At 49.3% G+C, this 21,697-nt stretch overlaps 1 protein-coding gene across 3 annotated transcripts; it reads left to right on the top strand.

Moving 5' to 3' along the window:
• Positions 1–929: 929 nt before the first annotated feature.
• On the top strand, positions 930–21,678 carry TIA1 (TIA1 cytotoxic granule associated RNA binding protein). Of its 3 annotated transcripts, XM_088180126.1 has the most exons (13): positions 934–1,073; positions 2,060–2,190; positions 5,463–5,559; positions 6,669–6,767; positions 8,560–8,614; positions 9,278–9,365; positions 11,088–11,163; positions 12,941–13,049; positions 13,640–13,735; positions 14,730–14,814; positions 16,426–16,549; positions 18,263–18,402; positions 20,325–21,678. In XM_088180126.1, the coding sequence occupies exons 2-13, from the start codon at positions 2,123–2,125 to the stop codon at positions 20,437–20,439; spliced, it is 1,152 nt and encodes a 383-aa protein (XP_088036252.1). In that variant the 5' UTR covers positions 934–1,073; positions 2,060–2,122; the 3' UTR covers positions 20,440–21,678. The 3 variants fall into 3 exon arrangements, with proteins under 3 accessions (XP_088036253.1, XP_088036252.1, XP_088036254.1); XM_088180127.1 differs by lacking the exon at positions 2,060–2,190 and having other exon boundaries at positions 930–1,073; XM_088180128.1 differs by lacking the exons at positions 934–1,073; positions 2,060–2,190 and having other exon boundaries at positions 6,673–6,767.
• The last annotated feature ends 19 nt before the right edge of the window (positions 21,679–21,697 follow it).

Below are 21,697 nucleotides of genomic sequence, written 5' to 3'. Positions count from 1 at the left end.
TTGTAATCTCCTTTATTTTTAGCTACCTTATATTAACTCCTTTATTTTTATTTCCCCCTCCCCCCAAGGCCTCCGTTCCCGGTCCCCACACGAACCTTTTCACCCTGCTTTTAAACCCTTCAATTTTGATTCTTTCATTTTTAAATCCTTAATTTTTAATTCCTTTAATTCATAAATTTTAATTCATTTATTTTAATTCATTTATTTTAGCAATCTTTATTTTAGTAATCTTTATTTTAGTCCCCGTATTTTATAAACTTTATTTCCCCACACTGGTGCCCCGTTCCCGGTGTCCACGTGCCCCTTTTCACCGCGATTTTACTTTCAATTTTTTCATTTTAAATCCTGTAATTTTAAACACCTTCATTTTAAAGGCCTCTATTTTAACTCCTTTATCTCCTTTACTTTAACTCCCTTTATTTTTATTTCCCAGGCCTGCTGCCCCCTCCCTGGTGCCCGCATGTCCCTCACCCTCATATCCCTTTCCACCGAGGTTTTAATTAATTAATTGTATTAATCCCTTTTAATTATTTTCTTTTTAATTCCTGAATTTTCAATTCCGTTCTTTTAACACCTTTATTTTCACACCTTTACTGCCATTTCCCCGCGCTGATGCCCCCCGTTCCCTGTGCCCGCCAGCACCATTTCACCCCGCTTTTAAGCGCTTTCCTTTTAACCCCTTTTATTTTCAAGCCTTTTATTTTAAATCCTTTCATTTTTAAATTTAAATCCCTTCACCCCTTTGCTATTTTAAATCAACTCTCACCACTTTTCCTCGCCATCCCCTCACGGCCGCGCATGCGCAGAGCGGCCGCGCGTTCCCGCGCCGTTCCCGCGCTCTCCCCGCGCACGCGCGTTCCCGCCCCTCGCCCCCCCCCCCCCCCCCCCCCCCGGCCCCTCAGCCCGCCCGCCCGCCGCCATCTTGCGAGGAGCCGCCGCGGGACCGTCCGCCGGCGGGGCCGGCGCCGCTCGGGCTGCCCGGGCTGCCCAGGGCTCACGGGGCCGCCCCGGCGGGCGGGAAGAGCCGGGGCGGGCGGCGGCGGCGCCATGGAGGATGAAATGCCCAAGACCCTGTGAGTGGGGAGGGGGCGAGACCGCCTATTGTTCCCGGCTCCGCGGGGAGGGGCGGCTCGGGGTCGCCTCACGGACGGGGCCCCTCAGGGCTCCGCCGCGGACCCTCAGCCGCCCGCAGTGCTGCGGGAGCGACCCCCGCCCGGGGCTGAGGGGTAGCCGGCCCCCTCCGGCAGCGAGGGCAGCCCGGCTCCCGCGGTATTCCTGCCCTTTCCCCGTTCGCAGTGCTGGGCACCTCCAGCCTCCCCTACGCTCCGGGCGTTACCCTGGGCCTCCAGCTCACATCTGGAGGGACAGGGGTGTGTGGAAGCTGTGTGTCCCTTCCCCAGTACATCCCAACTCACATCTGGAGAGAAAAGGGGTCTGGAAGGTGTGTCCCCTTTCCCAGTCTATCCCAGGTCATATCCGGAGGGAAAAGTGATCTGGAAGGTGTGTCCCCCCTCCTCTTGGATAGAAAGGGGGTCTGGAAAGTGTGTGGCCCTCTCCCCAGCCCAGCCCAGGTCACATCTGGAGAGAAGGGCAGTGTGGAAGGTGTGTCCCCCTCCCTGGTACATCCACGCTCACATCTGGAGGGAAGGGGGGTCTGGAAGGTGTGTGTGCCCCCCTCCCCAGTCCACCAGAGCCCATGGCAGGGGATAGAAATGGATGATTCGAGTCCCTTCCACCCCAAGCCGTTCCATGGTGAGGATCCTGTCCTTCTGCGTGGTCCATGTAGGTTTTTGTGAGAAACTGGCTGGATTTTGCCCTGTGGGTGTGGGGGCTACCCTGGCAAACAGCTGGAGCCCCACTGCCCTGCTCAGCAGCTCCGTGGGAATGACCAGGACGTGCCCATGGATCCAGGGCTTGTCCCAGTGTTCAAAGCACTCTCTGGACCTGTTGCTTCCCAAGGAGTGAATTAAGAAGCCACATCAGGGGAGGTTTAGGTGGGATTTTAGCAAAGCGTGCTGGTCCTGTGCACACCTGGGTTGCATTTCCCTCCTTTTCCCAGGCAGGTGTTACCTGGAGTAGCTTTCCCACGTTTGGATCAGGGAAATCAGGCTCCAGTCTTCCCATGCCACCTCTAGAAGCCTTCTCCATTCCAGCAGGAAAGACAGGAGGGAGAGAGGGAATCGTTCCAAGGTGAGGGACTGTTGTGCCCTTGGACTGCTGCCCCTCCCCAGGGCTTGAGTTGGCCGAGTGACCACAGGACAAGACCCTGACGTGCCTGACCCCGGCTGTCCCGAGCACTCACCACTCTCTGCCTCCCCAATCCCGTTGTTTTCCCACATTTTGGGAGCTATTCCTGGCTTGTGCAAACACAGAGCTGCCAGTGTGTTTGTGTGTTTATTTGGGAAGATGTTTTCTCCCCCCTCATCCCAAGGGTCGTGCCAAGGGGCCTGGTGGCCTTGGCGTGTGCCAAGGAATCCAAGTGCCTGTCCTGGGGCACGTGTGGCTGGTGGCACAGACAGGGAATCACTGAGGCTGGGAAAAACCTCCAGGATCACCCAGTCCTGCCTTAAAACACAGCTCAGGACTGGGCAACGTCCAGGGTGGGATTTCTCTGACTCCCTCCCTCCCTGTGTGACTTTCTGGGGTCACACAGGGAATTGTCCCCTGCTGGGTGTCACAGGTCAGGTTTAGAAGGAGCAAAGTGCAGCTCAGGTGATCTTTAGTGGGTGTTAAATCCGTGCTCACACGGGGGTTTCTGTAGGATTTCTGTTCCAGAAACTCCCTCAAGTGTGGATTTCAGGGTTCCCTCACTTATGTGGCCCCCAAACCCCTCTCCATCCTCGTTTTTCCTTCCCAGACATTCCTGGAAGTAACTCCTTGCTTTTGCCTTTTCCACCTCACCTGTGTCAGTGAGGAGCAGTCAAAGGCAGAAAGTTGGGATCTTTAGTGGGTGTTAAATCTGTGCTCACACAGGGATTTCTGTAGGATTTCTGCTCCAGAAATCCCCCCCGGGTGTGGATTTTGAGCTCCCTCAGCTGTGTGGCCCCCAAGGCCATCTGCACCCATAACACATTCCTTAACACATTCCAGTTGTTTTTCTGGAGCAGATTGCAGACACTCCTGGAAGTAACTCCTTGTTTTTGCCTTTTCCACCTCACCTGTGTGAATGAGGGGGGTGCAGAGCCCTGTGTTCCCTTAGGAGCTGTTTTTCCTCGTGTAAATGAATTCCTGGAGGGGCAGCTCCCTTCCTTGAAAGCCACTTTTCAGCAGCAGCTGATGGATCTGCAGAGCAGTTTGGAGGTGGCAGAGTCCTGTTGTTTGTGTTTTCCATGGATGCACGTGGGATACGTGTCCTAAATTAAATTAATTTGTGGTCTGAAGCACGCATAAGCTCTGGCAGCAGTTGGGTTTGGCTTCTCAAGATAAACTTGGATAACACAGCCCTTCATCTGCAGAGTCATCAACCCACTCGTTAATTGGATTCTTGTCCAATTAGCAGGAAAGAAAGGGGTGGGAGAGGTGCAGGAAGAGCCAGGACTGAGCTCTTGTGTTACCCAGTGCTGCCTGGCAGGGTCACCTGAGTGCTGGGTCATGTTTGTGTGAGTGGCCCAGGACAAGGTCCAGGTGTGCTGAAAATTCCATGGAAAAGTCAGGGAGTGGCTCTGAGTGTTCCCCACCTGCCTTGGCACACTCTGTGTACACACAAATATTCCTGCAGTGGATCCTTCAGGAACACAGAGATTGGTGGGGTTTTTTGTTTCCCTAAAACCTGCTAAAGCCATTGCTGAGGTCAGGAATATTTCAGGAGAGGCCTGTTTATTGGGATGAAATCCCATCAGTCAGAGGTCAGGGGGTGGACACCCTGCTTGGGAACCTTCCAGCCACAAATTCATGAATTTGCACCCAGAAGGTCACACGAGGCTCTTCACATTGATTGTTATCCAAATAATTATAATATTTAAAAAAAAGGGAGTTAAAGAGAGGCCTTGCTAGTTCTGCTCTGGTTATCAGGGTGGTGATGGGTCAAAGGTTGGACTCGATGATCTTGGGTCTTTTCCAGCCTCTCTGATTCCCTTCTCAGTTGGACTTGCTGGGGAGAGAATGTCCTGGTGTTAACTGCCTTAATGAACTGCTCTAATCCCTCCTTTTTTAAAGGTTTTAAGGAAACCCGTCAGAAGTGCAGGAATCACTCACTTAGAGCCAGACAGTGCCTGTAAAAGTCTGTCTGCTGATTTTAAAACCCAGTGCTGCCTCCTGCCTAGAACAGTTGCCTAAATAATTGACACAGAGCTCCTGTTTGAGCCATTCCTGACACACACTGTGTCTCCTTCCCACACAACCAAACCTGGGAGCTCATCCCTCTGGCAGAGCTTGGATTGCTCCTGGTTGTTTTCTCACAGCCCCTTTGCCCTCTGGAGCAGCTCAGGTGCCCCAGTGTGGTTTCAGGGCTGGGATTTTGCCAGGATTCCCGTGGCAGAGGTTTCCCACGAACCTTCCTCTGTGGGAATCTGTGGCTGCACCTCGGGGGCTGAGGTTTCTTGCTGCACTTTTTATAAAAATCTCATGACTTAGGCTCAACAACAACAACAACAACAACAAGCACCTGTGGCTCATGGATGGGCTTGGTGGCCAAAATCCCAGGTGGGAGTGGGGTTTGGGATGTGTTTGTGCTTGGGGAGGCTGATCCTTGCCCAAACTGGGAATGTGTGCACTCAAGCACGTTGGCCCTCAGGTATTCCAGGCAGATCTGGTGCTTCCAAAACCTGAGGCCCTTGGAAGGAATCAACCAAATGTTTTGTAAAACGTGGGCAAACAGCATCCTGAGCTGCTGGGGCAGCTGGGAGGTGGTGCTGGGGCAGGGATGGTGCTGGGATATGGGAACTGGAATTTCTGTACTGGGAAATCAGTGGGTGTAGGGTTATGGGAACTGGAGTTTCTGTACTGGGAAATCAATCAGTGTAGGGATATGGGAACTGGAGTTTCTGTACTGGGAAATCAATGGGTGTAGGGATATGGGAACTGGAGTCTGTGCTGGAAAATGAATCAGTGTAGGGACATGGGAACTGGAGTTTCTGTACTGGGAGTTGGTGTAGGGATGTGGGAACTGGAGTCTGTACTGGGAGATCAGTTTGGAAAGTCGAGTTTATGGAGTCATGGAATCCTGCAATGGTTTGGCTGGGGAGGAACATTAAACCCATCCAGTGCCTCCCCTGCCATGGACAGGGACACCTCCCAGTGCCCCAGACTGCTCCAAACCCTGTCCAGCCTGGCCTGGGTCCCTTCCAGGGATCCAGGGGCAGCCACAGCTGCTCTGGGAGTTGCATCCCAATATCCTGTCTCACCCAGCCCTGTGGCAGTGGGAAGCCATTTCCCCTTTTCCTGTCACTTCATCCTGGCCCCAAACCCCTTTCCAGGTTGCAGTGTGTCCAACATCCGTGTCCATGCCTGTGTTTGACCCCCAGGTACGTGGGGAACCTCTCCAGGGACGTGACCGAGGCTCTGATCCTGCAGCTCTTCAGTCAGATCGGACCCTGCAAGAACTGCAAGATGATCATGGATGTAAGAGCCTGAACCCTCTGATTTCCCTGGTCCTCAGAGCTGCTGGCTCCAGGCTGTGCTGCTGGATCTGGGAATTCCTCTGGAAAAACAGGGCACAACCACCTGAAATAAATCTGGAGGTGCACTCAGATGGTTTTGGCATCGTTTCTGCACGTGCCTGGTGGTAAATTTAAGGATGAGTGGGCATGGAGAGGAACAATGAACTCATTAAATCATGAGGGAGTTGCAAATGAGGTTTGAAAAACTCTTTACCATAATTTTTTATTCTTTCTAAAGAGTAAAGAACTAAAGAACTGAGAGCTCCAGGGTTGTTGTTAGTCCCTTTAATCAGAAATCCTGTCCTCATGGGGCTGCTGAGAGGGACAGTGAACTCCTTAAATCATGAGGAGGTTGCAAATGAGGTTTTAAAAATCCTTGACCACAATTTTAGCTTTCTACAGCAGAATTGAGAGCTCTGGGAGCATTGTAAGTCCCTGTAGAGTCAGAAAATCTCTCCTCATGGGGAGGCTGAGGAGCAGTCAGAGGCTGAGCAGAGCAGGCAGAGCCCGGATGTGTGTCCCTAATCCAGGGTTTATGCCCCTAATCGAGGGTGTGTGTCCCTAATCCCGGGTGTGTGTCCCTAATCCAGGGTTTGTGTCCCTAGTCCTGGGTGTGTGTCCCTAATCTGGGGTTTGTGTCCCTAATCCAGGGTGTGTGTCCCTAATCTTGGGTGTGTGGCCCTAATCCCAGATGTGTGTCCCTCATCCCGGGTTTGTGTCCCTAATCCCAGGTGTGTGTCCCTAATCCCAGGTTTGTGTCCCTAATCCTGGGTGTGTGTCCCTAATCCCGGGTTTGTGACCCTAATCCTGGGTTTGAGCCCCTAATCCTGGGTTGGTGTCCCTAAACCCGGATGTGTGTCCTAATCCCGGGTTTGTGTCCCTAAACCCGGATGTGTGTCCCTAATCCCGGGTTTGTGTCCCTAATCCAGGGTGTGTGTCCCTAATCCCGGGTTTGAGCCCCTAATCCCGTGTTTATGTCCCTAATCCCGGGTTGGTGTCCCTAATCCCGGGTTTATGTATGTCCCTAATCCCGGGTTTGTGTCCCTAATCCCGGGCTGTTTCCTGTCTCAGACAGCTGGCAATGATCCCTACTGCTTTGTGGAGTTCTACGAGCACCGGCACGCGGCCGCAGCCCTGGCAGCCATGAACGGCAGGAAGATAATGGGTAAGGTAAGATGCCATGCTCGGGGTGAGTCTGGGGGCTGTGCCAGGGGCTGGGGGCATCCCAGGGGGAAATCCTGCTGGGAAATGAGAGGAGGTGCTCAGCAGGGAACGGATCAGAAGAGTTCAGAGCATTGGGGGGAGTTCACAGCATTGGGAGGAGGAGTTCAGGGCGTTGGGAGGAGGTCAGAGCAATGGGAGGAGTTCAGGGCATTGGGAGGAGGAGTTCAGGGCGTTGGGAGGAGGAGTTCAGAGCGTTGGGAGGAGTTCAGGGCATTGGGAGGAGGAGTTCAGAGCGTTGGGAGGAGGAGTTCAGGGCGTTGGGAGGAGGTCAGAGCAATGGGAGGAGTTCAGGGCGTTGGGAGGAGTTCAGGGCGTTGGGAGGAGTTCAGGGCATTGGGAGGAGGAGTTCAGAGCGTTGGGAGGAGTTCAGAGCGTTGGGAGGAGGAGTTCAGGGCGTTGGGAGGAGTTCAGGGATTTGGGAGGAGTTCAGAGCGTTGGGAGGAGGAGTTCAGGGCATTGGGAGGAGGAGTTCAGGGCATTGGGAGGAGTTCAGAGCGTTGGGAGGAGTTCAGGGCATTGGGAGGAGTTCAGGGCGTTGGGAGGAGTTCAGGGCATTGGGAGGAGGAGTTCAGAGCGTTGGGAGGAGTTCAGGGCGTTGGGAAGAGGAGTTCAGGGCGTTGGGAAGAGGAGTTCAGGGCGTTGGGAGGAGTTCAGGGCGTTGGGAAGAGGAGTTCAGGGCGTTGGGAAGAGGAGTTGAGAGCGTTGGGAGGAGTTCAGGGCGTTGGGAGGAGGAGTTCAGGGCATTGGGAGGAGTTCAGGGCATTGGGAGGAGTTCAGGGCGTTGGGAGGAGTTCAGGGCGTTGGGAGGAGTTCAGGGCGTTGGGAGGAGTTCAGGGCGTTGGGAGGAGTTCAGGGCGTTGGGAGGAGTTCAGGGCGTTGGGAGGAGTTCAGGGCATTGGGAGGAGGAGTTCAGGGCGTTGGGAGGAGTTCAGGGCATTGGGAGGAGTTCAGAGCGTTGGGAGGAGGAGTTCAGGGCGTTGGGAGGAGTTCAGGGCGTTGGGAGGAGTTCAGAGCGTTGGGAGGAGTTCAGGGCGTTGTAAGAATTTAAAAGTGTTGGGGGAAACTTGGAGCTGAGGATGTGGAACCGGGAGAGAATCCCGAAATTCCAGAGTGGTTGTGGTGGGAGGGCCCCTCTGGAGATGATCCCGTGCCAAAGTTCATTCAGAGCAGGATGCACGGGGCAGTGTCCAGGCAGAGATTTGATGTTTGCTGAGAAGGAGATTCCACAGCCTGGTCCTGGCCTCAAAGGAAAGTTTTCCTTCACATTTTCCTTCACATTTTCCTTCACATTTTCCTTCATTTCCTCATATTCAGGTGGAACTTCCCATGGTTCAGTCGGTGCCCATTGCTCCTTACCCTGTCACTGGGCACCACTGATCAGAGTCTGTCCCTATCCTGTTCACAATCACCCCTGGGACATTTGGAAGCCATTCCCTGTGTCCTGTCCCTCCATCCCTTGTCCCCAGCCCCTCTCCAGCTCTCCTGGATCCCCTTTAGATTCTGGAAGGAGCTCTGAGCTCTCCCTGGATCCTTCTCCTCTCCAGGTGAGCACCCCCAGAGCAGGGCAGCTCTTGCCCTGTTAATTTAAGAACAAACCCTCTGCCCAGAAAAATGTCTTAGACTTGAGTTTTAACTCCAGCCTGGCACATGGGATGCCCTGTAGGGTCAGATCTGAGCACTGGAGATGTCTTGAGCATTTTGGGATTTGCCAAATCTGATGTTTGATTCCCATTTGCAGGAGGTCAAAGTGAACTGGGCCACCACCCCCAGCAGCCAGAAGAAAGACACCAGCAGTAAGTGTCACTGGGCTGTGCAATTTCTGAAACAGAAATGCACCACACAGAGCTCTGGGGGAATGCTTTTGATTGGAGCCCTAATTATTTATTGTGTTTGTGTTAATTAAACTTCGGGGCAAATGTGATCTTTGCCATCACACAGCGTTCACAAGGTGATTGTGTCTCAAACATCAAATTGTGGATCTCCAGGGTGTTCCCTGAAGCTAAGTTTGGGGGACTTTTGTTTGTTTTCCATTGAATTTTTATGGAAGAAATTCCCTTCCATTTCCGTGTAGCATCAGGAAGGGATTTGGTGCAAATCCATGGCTGTTTGGTACCTGGGCAGTTGTGAATTAAAACCCAAAATGCCTCATTCTGTATTTTTGAGGCACATGGAGCACCTCCCTCAAGGAGCAGAAGAGGTTCCATCACTCCCAGCAACTTCTGTGGAGAAATTCTTGGAATTTTAGGCTGATGGGGCTAAACCCCAGCTCTTCCTGTAGCCTCCAATAGGGATTTTTGTGGTGTTTAATACATATTTTTGTGCTTTTTAATAATAGATTTTGAGTAACACCTGGAGTTTTAATAAAGGTTTTTTTAACAAGAGGTTTTTGTTTCCCCTCTGCTCTGCTCAGAGAATGTCTCCAACCACTAAATCCTCCTGTCTCTTTTCCCCCAAAGATCATTTCCACGTCTTTGTCGGAGACCTGAGCCCTGAGATCACAACTGAAGACATCAAAGCAGCCTTTGCTCCCTTTGGAAGAATCTCGTAAGTCCTTTCTTAGGGCACATCAGGGTCTGAGCCCTTTGTGCTCAGGGAGTGCCCCTGTGGCAGTGCAGGGGCCACACTCCTGCTCTCACAGCCACATCCCTTATCCCACCTGTCCTGGAAAATCCACACCCTGCACCTGGCAGCCCTTGGCACTCGGGATTTTTGGTGCCAGCCACCCTTAGCCAACTTTTCTTTTTGGTGGAATCAAAACTGGGGTGAGACACATTTGTCTTTCAGTCTGGATCCAGATCAATTCCCTTATTGTGAGCCCAGTAAGAGACCTGGGTTGTAGATCAGATTTAAACATAAATAACAGCTTATCAAAGCCATCAGATTAATTCTTGTTCATTAATCATTTCTTATCCAAGATAGAAAACCCTTCCAAATCAAGGCATAGAGAACTTGAAATTGCTGCTTTGAGCACTGGATGTGTATTTTGAAGGAGGTTTGCAGATTTCACAAATGTTTTTTATTTACAATAGCAAACATTTCTATCCCATTTCCCTCAAAATGAGCCTTTTTTTGAGCATCACCTTGTCCTGAGGCCCCACAAATTTGTCCAAACCCATTGGGTCAGGGAGCTGAGCTGGTCCCAGAAATAAAATTGATAAAGGTCAATAAAAGTACAACATTTCTCCACTGTGAACTGTAGCCTGTGGAATTGTTCAGAACAGCCAGAAAAAAAAAATAAAACCAGTCAGGAAATCATGGAAGGGAAATCAGAGGGGGCAGAGAAAGCAGCAGAGCCCAGGCACAGCACTGAGAAACCACACTGGGCACAAAGTTCATTAAGGCTCGGAAATTTGAAGCCTAATTAACAATTATTTACAATTATTAACAATAGTTCTAACCCACAGAGGAAAATGCCTGAGGAAAATCCCTCTCCAAAGCAGCAGGAATATTTGTTCTCTGTTAGATCTCCCTTCTTCTTCTTTTTGTTTTTTTTTTTAACTTTCCCAGAATTTGGGTCTAATGTCCCAAATTGCCTGGAAAAGCCACTCTGGGGAGCTGAGCTTGAGAGAGAAAGGGGAAAACACTCATCTCTACTTCATCTCAACTGAAAAATTGGGAATAAAAGCTCCAGAATGAGTGAAATCATGAGCAGAGTCAGCACAAAGGCAGGGAGAGGATTTTTGACAGGGATTCAAAGCAGCCAGAGGTCAATAATTACCCACATTTCTCTCTGTGCTGATCACACCTCGAGCTCATCAATAAAAATTAGTTTAGCACCAGTAAAGATGCAAATAAAAAGAAATCAATCAGGAAATATTCCATTTGCCTGGTCACTGGATTTTTTAATTATTTTTTTCCTGTGCCTCGTAGTTCCAATCCCTCCTGTTTGATAATGATGTGTGGTTTTAACACTTGAAATGTGGTTTATTTCTTCAGTCATTTCTGAAATATTAATCTTCCTAAAATTCTGCCCAAAAAGGGGCTAACAGGTTGACCTGAGAATTAAACAATTCAGCTAACAGGCAACACACACCTTTCAATTCCTTTTTTTTGAATTTTCATTTTTATTTTCTGTTCATTTCTACTCAACATTTGCAACGAGCAGGTAGAATGTGTTGATAAATAAATAAGATTTTAAAGCTTACATGGTTCCAGCTCCTGTAGTGATGGATAAGGAGTGGATTTGAGTGGATTTGGGTGGATTTGGGTGGAGGGAGCTGGGGCTGAGCCCAGCTGGGGCTAAGCTGGGTCCCTTTGTGCTTTTAGGGATGCAAGGGTGGTCAAGGACATGGCCACGGGCAAGTCCAAGGGCTACGGCTTCGTGTCCTTCTTCAATAAATGGGTAAGAGACTTGTTTCCTTCTCAAGAAATGGGTAAAATCCTTTAATTTACCTCTTCAGTGAATGGGTAAAATCCCTTCATTCCCTTCTTCAGTAAATGGGAAAAATCCCTTCATTCCCTCTCAAGAAATGGGTAAAATCCCCTAATTTACTTCCTCAAGAAATGGGTAAAATCCTTTCATTTACCTCTTCAGTGAATGGGTAAAATCCCTTCATTCCCTCTCAAGAAATTGGTAAAATCCCTTCATTCCCTTCTTCAGTAAATGGGAAAAATCCCTTCGTTCCCTTCTTCAATAAATGGGTAAGAGCTCTTGTTTCCTTCCTCAGTAAAGGGGTAAAATCCATTAATTTCCTCTTAAAAAATGGGTAAAATCCCTTCATTTCCCTCTTAATAAATGGATAAAATCCATTCATTTCCTTCTTCAGTAAATAGGTAAAATCCTTTCATTTCCATTCATTTCCTCCCTTAATAAATGGGTAAAATCCCTTCATTTCCTGTTAATAAATGGGTAAAATCCCTTCATTTCCTCCCTTAATATATGGCTAAAATCCCTTAATTTCCTTTTAATAAATGGGTAAAATCCCTTCATTTCCTGTTAATAAATGGGTAAAATCCCTTCTTTTCCATCTTCAGAAAATGGATGGGATCCCTTCAATTCCTTCTTTAATAAATGGGACAGATCTGTGTTCTCTCTTCAGTAAATGCATTAGATCATTTCCATCCCCAATAAATGGGGAGATCCCTTCATTTCCCTCTCCAGTGAATATTTGATCTCTATCCCAGTCTGGATCTTCCCCTGATTTTCACTTTGGTTTCCCTGACTGTGACACGTGGAGGTTTCTCTCTCTGTTTATAAACCCACAGAAATCACAGAACCCCAGAAGGATTTGGGTTGGAGGGACCTGAAATCCCACCCAGAGCCACCCCTGCCATGGCAGGGACCCCTCCCACTGTGCCAGGGGGCTCCAGCCTGGCCTGGGACACTTCCAGGGATCCAGGGGGGCACTGGGGTCACTCAGGGGGGCGCTGGGGTCACTCAGGGGGGCACTGGGGGCACTCAGGAGAGCACTGGGGTCACTCAGGGGGGCACTGGGGGCACTCAGGGGGGCACTGGGGGCACTCAGGAGAGCACTGGGGTCACTCAGGAGGGCAGGGGGGTCATTGGGGAGCAGGGGGGTCACTCAGGAGAGCACTGGGGTCACTCCCATGGTTGTGTCCCACAAGAAGGGGTGCCAGCCTGGCCGGGGACACTGCCAGGGTCACTCAGGAGAGCAGTGGGGTCACTGAGGAAGGCAGTGGGGTCACTCAGGAGAGCAGTGGGGTCACTCTCATGGCTCTGTCCCATAGGAAGGGCTGCCAGTCTGGCCTGGGACACTCTGAGGGTCTCTCAGGAGGGCACTGGGGTCACTCAGGGGGGCACTGGGGTCCCTCCCGTGGCTGTGTCCCACAGGAAGGGCTGCCAGGCTGGGACACTGCCAGGGATCCAGGGTCACTCAGGGGGGCAGTGGGGTCACTCAGGGGGGCACTGGGGTCACTCAGGAGGGCACTGGGGTCCCTCCCGTGGCTGTGTCCCACAGGAAGGGCTGCCAGGCTGGGACACTGCCAGGGATCCAGGGTCACTCAGGGGGACAGTGAGGTCACTCAGGGGGGCAGTGGGGTCACTCAGGGGGGCACTGGGGGCACTCAGGGGGGCAGTGGGGACACTCCCGTGGCTGTGTCCCACAGGAAGGGCTGCCAGCAGTGGGCTCAGTGGGGTTTTTCTCTCCTCTCTCGTGCAGGACGCTGAGAACGCCATCCAGCAGATGGGGGGGCAGTGGCTCGGGGGGCGGCAGATCCGAACCAACTGGGCCACCAGGAAACCTCCAGCTCCCAAGAGCACCTATGAGAGTAGGTGCCCACCCTGTTCCCTGCCAGCTCCTGGCGTGGGGGATCCCACAGTTTTTGGGGTGGGGAGGACCTCAGGGCCCATCCCACCCCACCCTGCCTTCGGTTGGGACACCTTCCCCTAAGTCAGGGTGCTCCAGCCTGGCCCTGGGCACTGCCAGGGATGGAGCAGCCACAGCCCCACTGGGAATTCCATCATTCCTTCCCAAAATCCCACCCCAATCTCCCTTTTCCCTGTGGAAGCCATTCCCTGTGTCCTGTCCCTCCATCCCTTGTCCCCAGTTCCTCTCCAGCTCTCCTGGAGCCCCTTTAGGGTGATTTCCTATTCCCTCAATCCCATCATTTTCTGGAGTTTTCCAGGATTTTCTGGGATTTTCCAGGATTTTCCCAGAATTTTGCTGGCATGTTCTCATCCCTTAATTCCCGAATTCCTGATCCCCAATTCTTGTTGCACTCCCAGTGCATTCCTGTCCCTGATCCCAAATTCCTGTCCCTGGAATCAGGACTCTGATGTGTCCCTATAAAGCTTTGCAGGTCATTCCAAACATCCCTGCTCCAATCAGGACTAAAATCCCCATGCCAATGTCTTGCAGCAAACACCAAACAATTGTCCTACGACGAGGTGGTGACACAGTCCAGCCCCAGCAACTGCACCGTGTACTGCGGGGGGGTCACCTCGGGCCTCACAGGTACGTGTGGCCCCGCCCCCTGCCACTGTCCCCGTGTCCCCAGGGGTGCCTGACCCCCCCCCCCCGCCACTGTCCCCGTGTCCCCAGGGGTGCCTGACCCCCCCCCGCCACTGTCCCCATGTCCCCAGGGGTGCCTGACCCCCCCGTCATTGTCCCCGTGTCCCCAAGGGTGCCTGACCCCCCTGCCACTGTCCCCTGTGTCCCTGACCCCCCCCGCCACTGTCCCCATGTCCCCAGGGGTGCCTGACCCCCCTGCCACTGTCCCCATGTCCCCAGGGGTGCCTGACCCCCCTGCCACTGTCCCCTGTGTCCCTGACCCCCCCCGCCACTGTCCCCGTGTCCCCAGGGGTGCCTGACCCCCCCTGCCACTGTCCCCATGTCCCCAGGGGTGCCTGACCCCCCTGCCACTGTCCCCGTGTCCCCAGGGGTGCCTGACCCCCCCTGCCACTGTCCCCATGTCCCCAGGGGTGCCTGACCCCCCTGCCACTGTCCCTGTGTCCCCAAGGGTGCCTGACCTCCCTGCCACTGTCCCCATGTCCCCAAGGGTGCCTGACCCCTCTGCCACTGTCCCCATGTCCCCAGGGGTGCCTGACCCCCTGTCATTGTCCCCGTGTCCCCAGGGGTGCCTGACCCCTCTGCCACTGTCCCCGTGTCCCCAGGGGTGCCTGACCCCCCTGCCACTGTCCCCGTGTCCCCAGGGGTGCCTGACGTGTCCCCAGGGGTGCCTGACCCCCCTGCCACTGTCCCCTGTGTCCCTGACCCCCCCACCACTGTCCCTGTGTCCCCAAGGGTGCCTGACCCCCCCCCGCCACTGTCCCCATGTCCCCAGGGGTGCCTGACCCCCCTGCCACTGTCCCCGTGTCCCCAGGGGTTCCTGACGTGTCCCCAGGGGTGCCTGACGTGTCCCCAGGGGTTCCTGACGTGTCCCCAGGGGTTCCTGACGTGTCCCCAGGGGTGCCTGACCTGCTCTGTCTGTCTGTCCTTCCTGCTGCAGAGCAGCTGATGCGCCAGACCTTCTCCCCCTTCGGGCAGATCATGGAGATCCGAGTGTTCCCAGATAAAGGCTACTCCTTTGTCAGGTGGGATAATGGGATTATGGGATAATGGGATAATGGGATTATGGGATTATGGGATAATGGGATAATGGGATTATGGGATTATGGGATAATGGGATAATGGGATGGGGGCTCCCTCTGAACAAATAACCCATGGGATTGGCAGAAAGCACTTGTTTACATCATGCTTTACTTAAACATTCTAAAACTAAAAACATTCTGAAAACATTTATTTAAACGTTCTAAAACTGCTGGTGCCTCTCTTGTCCACGAGCTCTGCACACACCTTGCAGTGAATGATTGATTCCAGCCCAGTGCTTCACAGCCTTTCTTTATCTTAGTTCTGCTTTTTCAGCCTCTTCTTTCCCAGTTTAGCACAATTTATGTTTCAGGAGCCTCGATGAATTCCAGAGTGTTTGATAATGACTAAAAATGGCTTGGCTGGTGTGGAACACACTGGGGCCTAAAGTGTTCAAATCCATTGTTAGGGGTTTGCAAGGCTGGGGGTGTCCAGGTTAGAGGGGTTTTCCTCCCTCTGGTTTGAGGATGGATTATGGCCACAATAAAGTGGGAAAAATCCCAGAAATCATTTGGAACATTTGGGCCCTTTGTCTTTCAGGACAGAGGGAGGAAAACCCTGCCAGGTTAGAGGGGTTTTCCTCCCTCTGGTTTGAGGATGGATTATGGCCATAATAAAGTGGGAAAAATCCCCAAATCCACCTGGACCAGGGCCCTTTGTCATTCAGGACTGAGGAGTCACTAAACCCTCCCAGATAAGAGGGTTTGTGCACTGAGGAGGGATTATGGCCATAAAAAAATTGGAAAAATCCCAGAAGTCATTTGGAACAGGGTCCTTTGTCATCCATCAGCACAGAGAATTCAGGAAACCCTCCCAGGTTAGAGGGGTTTGCCTTCCTCTGGTCTGAGGAGGGGTTATGGCCATAATAAAGTGGGAAAAATCCCAGAAAAAAAAAAATCCCATTTGTCATATGGAAATATTCCTTCATTTCTTTCTCCAGTTAAATGGGGAAATATCTTCATTTCCTTGCAATGGATGGGGATTTCCATCTTTCCCATTAAATAAAAAATTTAGTTGAAAAAATCGATAAAAAATTTTAAAATTAGTGAAAAAAATCAATAAATTGACTAATCTTTCCCATTTAATTTTAAAAATCAGTAAAAAAAATCGATTTAGAAAGTAAAAAAAAAAGTAACTTGACTAATCTTTCCCATTGAGTAAAGAAATAGATAAAAATCAAATAAAATCGGTAAAAAATCAAATTGAATAATCTTGCCCATTTAGTAAAAAAAATCAGAAAAAATCAATTAAATAAAATTAGTAAAATATCAATAAATTGACTAATTTTTCCCATTTAGTGAAAAAACAGTTAAAAATCAATACCATTTTTTTAAATGGTTTAAAAAATAATACATTGACTAATCATTCCCATTTAGTAAGAAAACCTGTGAAAAAAAGTATTAAAAAAATCCAAAAATTGAATTAAAGAATTCATAAATTGACTGCTCTCCTTGCCAAATTCCACAGTGATTAGGGAGAATGAGAGGATGGAGTAGTTCCCATTAAATATCCCAATAAATATCCCAATAAATATTCCCAATGTGATTCACCCACAGGTTCAGCTCCCACGAGAGCGCCGCCCACGCCATCGTGTCCGTGAACGGCACCACCATCGAGGGCCACGTGGTGAAATGTTACTGGGGCAAGGAGACACCAGACATGGTCAGCCCTGTGCAGCAGGTCAGGGGCTCCTGCAGCACGGAGAGGCTGATTAATTACCCTGCTAATTGGCTGGGATGGGGGAGTGACGGGGAGGGAGGATGATGGATGATGGATGATGGATGATGGATGGATGGATGATGGATGGATGATGGATGATGGATGGATGATGGATGATGGATGGATGGATGATGGATGGATGATGGATGGATGATGGATGATGGATGGATGATGGATGATGGATGGATGATGGATGATGGATGGATGATGGATGGATGATGGATGGATGGATGATGGATGATGGATGATGGATGGATGGATGATGGATGGATGATGGATGATGGATGGATGGATGGATGATGGATGGATGATGGATGATGGATGATGGATGGATGGATGATGGATGGATGATGGATGATGGATGGATGATGGATGGATGATGGATGATGGATGGATGATGGATGGATGGATGATGGATGGATGATGGATGGATGGATGATGGATGGATGATGGATGATGGATGATGGATGATGGATGATGGATGGATGATGGATGATGGATGATGGATGGATGGATGGATGATGGATGATGGATGGATGATGGATGATGGATGGATGATGGATGATGGATGGATGATGGATGGATGATGGATGGACGATGGATGATGGATGATGGATGGATGGATGATGGATGATGGATGATGGATGGATGGGTGATGGATGGATGGATGGATGATGGATGATGGATGGAGGATGATGGATGGATGATGGATGATGGATGGATGGATGATGGATGGATGATGGATGGAGGATGATGGATGGATGATGGATGATGGATGGAGGATGATGGATGGATGATGGATGATGGATGGATGGATGATGGATGATGGATGGAGGATGATGGATGGATGATGGATGATGGATGGAGGATGATGGATGGAGGATGGATGATGGATGGGTGATGGATGATGGATGGATGATGGATGGATGGATGGGTGATGGATGATGGATGGATGATGGATGGATGATGGATGGAGGATGATGGATGGATGATGGATGGAGGATGATGGATGATGGATGATGGATGGATGATGGATGATGGATGATGGATGGAGGATGATGGATGGATGGATGGATGATGGATGATGGATGGATGATGGATGGATGATGGATGGATGATGGATGGAGGATGATGGATGGAGGATGGATGATGGATGGATGGATGGGTGATGGATGATGGATGGATGATGGATGGATGATGGATGATGGATGGATGGATGGATGATGGATGATGGATGGATGGATGGATGATGGATGATGGATGGTTGGATGGATGATGGATGTTGGAGGGATTTTGGGATAGATGGGATTTTGGGATCAATGGGATATTGGGATTGATGGGATGTTGGGATAGATGGGATTTTGGGATAGATGGGATATTGGGATTGATGGGATACTGGGATAGATGGGATACTGGGCTTGATGGGATATTGGGATTGGTGGGATTTTGGGATTGGTGGGATTTTGGCATCGATGGGATACTGGGATTGATGGGATTTTGGGATTGGTGGGATTTTGGGAAGGCACAGGAGTGATTCTGGCAAAGGATGGAATTCCCAGCAGAGCTGTGACCTGGCAGCACCCATGGCCTGCTGGGACCAACCAGATCGTGTTGGGGTGTTGAGAATTCCCCAATTCCTGAATCCCTGACTGCTGTCCCCCTGTGTGTCCCCAGGGCCAGCTGAGCTACCCCCCACCCTACGGGCAGTGGGGGCAGTGGTACGGGGGTGCCCAGCTGGGCCAGTACGTGCCCAATGGCTGGCAGGTGCCAACCTACAGCGTCTATGGCCAGGCCTGGAACCAGCAGGGCTTCGGGTGAGTCCTGAGAGCTTTATCACTAATTTTCATCCCCTTTGGGAAGGGATTTTTGCACCTCAAAGCTGCAGCAAGGTGGGGATATCCCAGCAGGGTTTTGGATGAGTCCCTGAGAGCTTTATCCCAAATTTTACCCCTTTGGGAAGTGATTTTCACACCTCAGACCTGCAGCAGTGGGGTTGGGACATCCCAACAGGGCTTTGGATGAGTCCAGAGCATTTTTATCCCTATTTTTATTCCTTTTGGGAAGTGATTTTTGCACCTCAAAGCTGCAGCAAGGTGGGAACATCCCAGTAGGGTTTTGGGTGAGTCCAGAGCATTTTTATCCCAATTTTTACCCCTTTTGGGAAATGATTTTTGCACCCCAGACCTGCACCCCATTGGGGTGAGGACAACACCCCCTCAGCACCCCAAACCTCCCTGAAACCCCTTCCCCACCAAACCCCAGGGACAATTTACAAATCCCTAAAGAATTTTATTTTTTTTTATCCCCTGTGAGGTTTAGGCAACCTCTGGGTGCCTCTTGGGCATCCACTGTCAGGTTATGTTTTTTTTTTTAAAAAGCCAAGCAAGTTAATAGTTGCTATAAAGTTATTTATTGCAGAAGTTTCAAAGGCAAAAACAAAGCAAAGAAATGGCAAAATGCACATGGCATAAAAGCCATGGCATAGAGCACCAGCTCACTTTGATCCTTGTTATTTTATAGAAACTTTTTAACTAGCTGAGACACAAACTTAGACTGCTGCTTTTAACCTATTAGAGCTTTAGTTTTTTAGGCTACATGTAGACTACATGCATAGCTTATTTTGTTTTAACTGAAAAATGTAAGCAATATTTTAAATTCTAGCTCTATTATGTTTGAAGGTAGATTTTTGGAGCCTTTAAGGAAACACTAGTATGGTTGAAAAATTAGAACATGTACTACTTCTTACTTACTGTCAGGAAAATGAACCCACAAACTCCAGAGTGTCCAAAAAGGAGCCAGAGGAGCCCTGGAGCTTTATTGGGATAAAGGCAGAGGCCATGGGACATTCCCCTGGGCTCTCTCACATTTTTGGAGGACTCCCCTCCCTTTTTATCCCAATTTCCCTCTCTCTTTCCCCATGGGCTGAGATCATTGAGAGGCCCAGACTTCCCAAACCCCTGATCCCTGAGATTCCCCTCTAATGTACAACCCTCCCTTGGCATTTTTAATTCTTACAGAATTCATGGTTTTCCCCATTGCTTCTTTCATCTTTCAATATCCAATTTCATTTCTCACCAAACCTACACTTTGTTTGTAAAGGCAAATATATTTTTTTAAATTTTTTCCATTCATCAATCAGTGCAATCCATCCCATTGTTTCTTTTCTCTCTCAGTGCTGGTTTTACCTACAAGCAGATCCACAGCTCATTTGTAAAGACAAATCCAACATTCCTCTCACTTCTTTCACCTTTCAATATCCAATTTCATTTCTCAGCAGCCCTACAGTTTGTTTGTAAAGGGAAATATCTTTTCCCATTCATCAATCAGTGGAATCCATCCCATTATTTCTTTTCTCTCTCAGTGCTGGTTTTATCCCCCAGCAGACCCAGATCTCATTTGTAAAGACAAACCCAACATTCCTCTCACTTCTTTCACCTTTCAATATATATCTTTTTTTTCCCATTCATCAATCAGTGGAATCCATCCCATTATTTCTTTTATCTCAGTGCTGGTTTTATCCCCCAGCAGACCCAGATCTCATTTATAAAGACAAACCCAACATTCCTCTCATTACTAAAAACCCTTAAAAATTTCTTTTACTTCCTCGCTCACTCCTCCACTTACCCATTCCATCCAGAGGCTCGAAATGCAAAGAATGGAATCCTTTCAGTGTGATTTCTGCCTCTTTTTTTTTTTTTTTTTAATTTTTATTAATTTCTTTTTCCCGTGTCTGCAGGCAGAGCCAGTCGTCGGCGCCGTGGCTGGGCCCGGCTTACAGCGTCCAGCAGGGCCAGAACGGCGCCGTGGTGCCCGCCCAGCCCGGCTTCCGTGTGGGCTTCGAGACCCCCTGACCCCTCCCCAATCACCGAGAGATTCCCCCTTTCCCTCCCCACAGCGTTGGCATTTTAACAAAATCCCTTTTTTCACCCTCAAAAAAAGAAAAAAAAAAAAAAAAAAAAAACGGATGCTGGATCGCCCTCACCGCCGCCGCCTTTCGGTTTTTTTTTTTTTCTCTTTGTTTCTATTTTTTTTTTATTTTTTAATTTTTTATTTTTTAATTTTTTATTTTTCAAATTTTTTTTTAATGTGTTTTTTTTTTTTTTTTTTTTTATAAACACAAATTGCAGGGACTTCGCTGCCTTAGCTGAGAATGGGGGCAGGAATTGCACAAAGTCATCCTTGGGGGGTTTTTTTCGTAATTTTTTTTTTTTAGGGGGGATGTTTTCCCTCAGAAAAAATAAAAAAAAAAACAAAAACAGCTGGAAAAAAACACCCCAAAAGAAGCCAAAAGTGTGGGAATCCTGGAGCTGCCTTCAGCCTCACACCCTCTGTTCTAAAGGAGCCTCTTGGATCATCCCTCCAACGGGGGGAGGTTTTTGTTTTTTTGGTTTTTTTTTGGAAGATAAATCCTTCGTTTACATCATTTTTTTGTGAATCTCAGTGTGTTTTTCAGGGTCGGGTTTTTGCCTTATGCTGGGGAAAATAAAAACAAAACAAAACAAAACAAAAAAAAAAAAAGGGACTTGAAAGTGCCCAACTCTCCCCACATGAGCCAAGATTCCCACCCTGGGACAGCAAAATTCCTGTTGCTAAAACGTGACAAATCCCTCCGGGGGTTGGTTTTGGGTTTTTTTTGTTTTTTTTTTTTAATTTTTTTACTGATTCCTACATTTTCCTGTACTGATTCTGTAAAATATTAAGCGCAAATTGAAGAATTTTTGCACAACCTTTGGCCACTTTTGTACGTTTTCCTTATTTAAAGGTAGGACACGGAGTCTTTTGATGTGATTTATGCCTCAAATCTTCCCTGTTTTTTGTCCTTACTTTTTTTGTGGATATGAGATATCTCTTGGAATATAAAGTTTTTAATCCATTGTGTAAAATTCCCTCAGTAGCCCAGGTGTTTTTCACAAGGGAGTGAAAGGTAAGAAAAGCTCCCAAACCTGATCTATCAGAGGCCAAAAAACGCCCTTTTCTATCCTACCTCTCGCCCAGCCTTTAAAAAAAACCACAAAAAACTCACAAAAATGGAAAAAAAAAAAAAAGAAAAACTTTTTTTTTTAAAAAAAAAGGAAAAATGAAAAAACTGATCCGCTTGTGTGCTGTGTT

Source organism: Sturnus vulgaris, chromosome 28 (genome assembly GCF_052056855.1).
Source record: "Sturnus vulgaris isolate bStuVul1 chromosome 28, bStuVul1.hap1, whole genome shotgun sequence".
Classification (NCBI taxonomy): Eukaryota; Metazoa; Chordata; class Aves; order Passeriformes; family Sturnidae; genus Sturnus; species Sturnus vulgaris.
The sequence above is the reverse complement of the archived record's forward strand: the minus strand, read 5'-3'. Positions and strand labels throughout refer to the sequence as shown.

Excerpts from the sequence above, each read along its gene's own strand:
- TIA1 (XM_088180126.1), top strand. The coding sequence starts at position 2,123 with ATGCCACCTCTAGAAGCCTTCTCCATTCCAGCAGGAAAGACAGGAGGG. Across the intron at positions 9,366-11,087 it reads GCTCCCTTTGGAAGAATCTC|GGATGCAAGGGTGGTCAAGG; the intron begins GTAAGTCCTTTC and ends TTGTGCTTTTAG. Across the intron at positions 13,736-14,729 it reads GGTCACCTCGGGCCTCACAG|AGCAGCTGATGCGCCAGACC; the intron begins GTACGTGTGGCC and ends TTCCTGCTGCAG.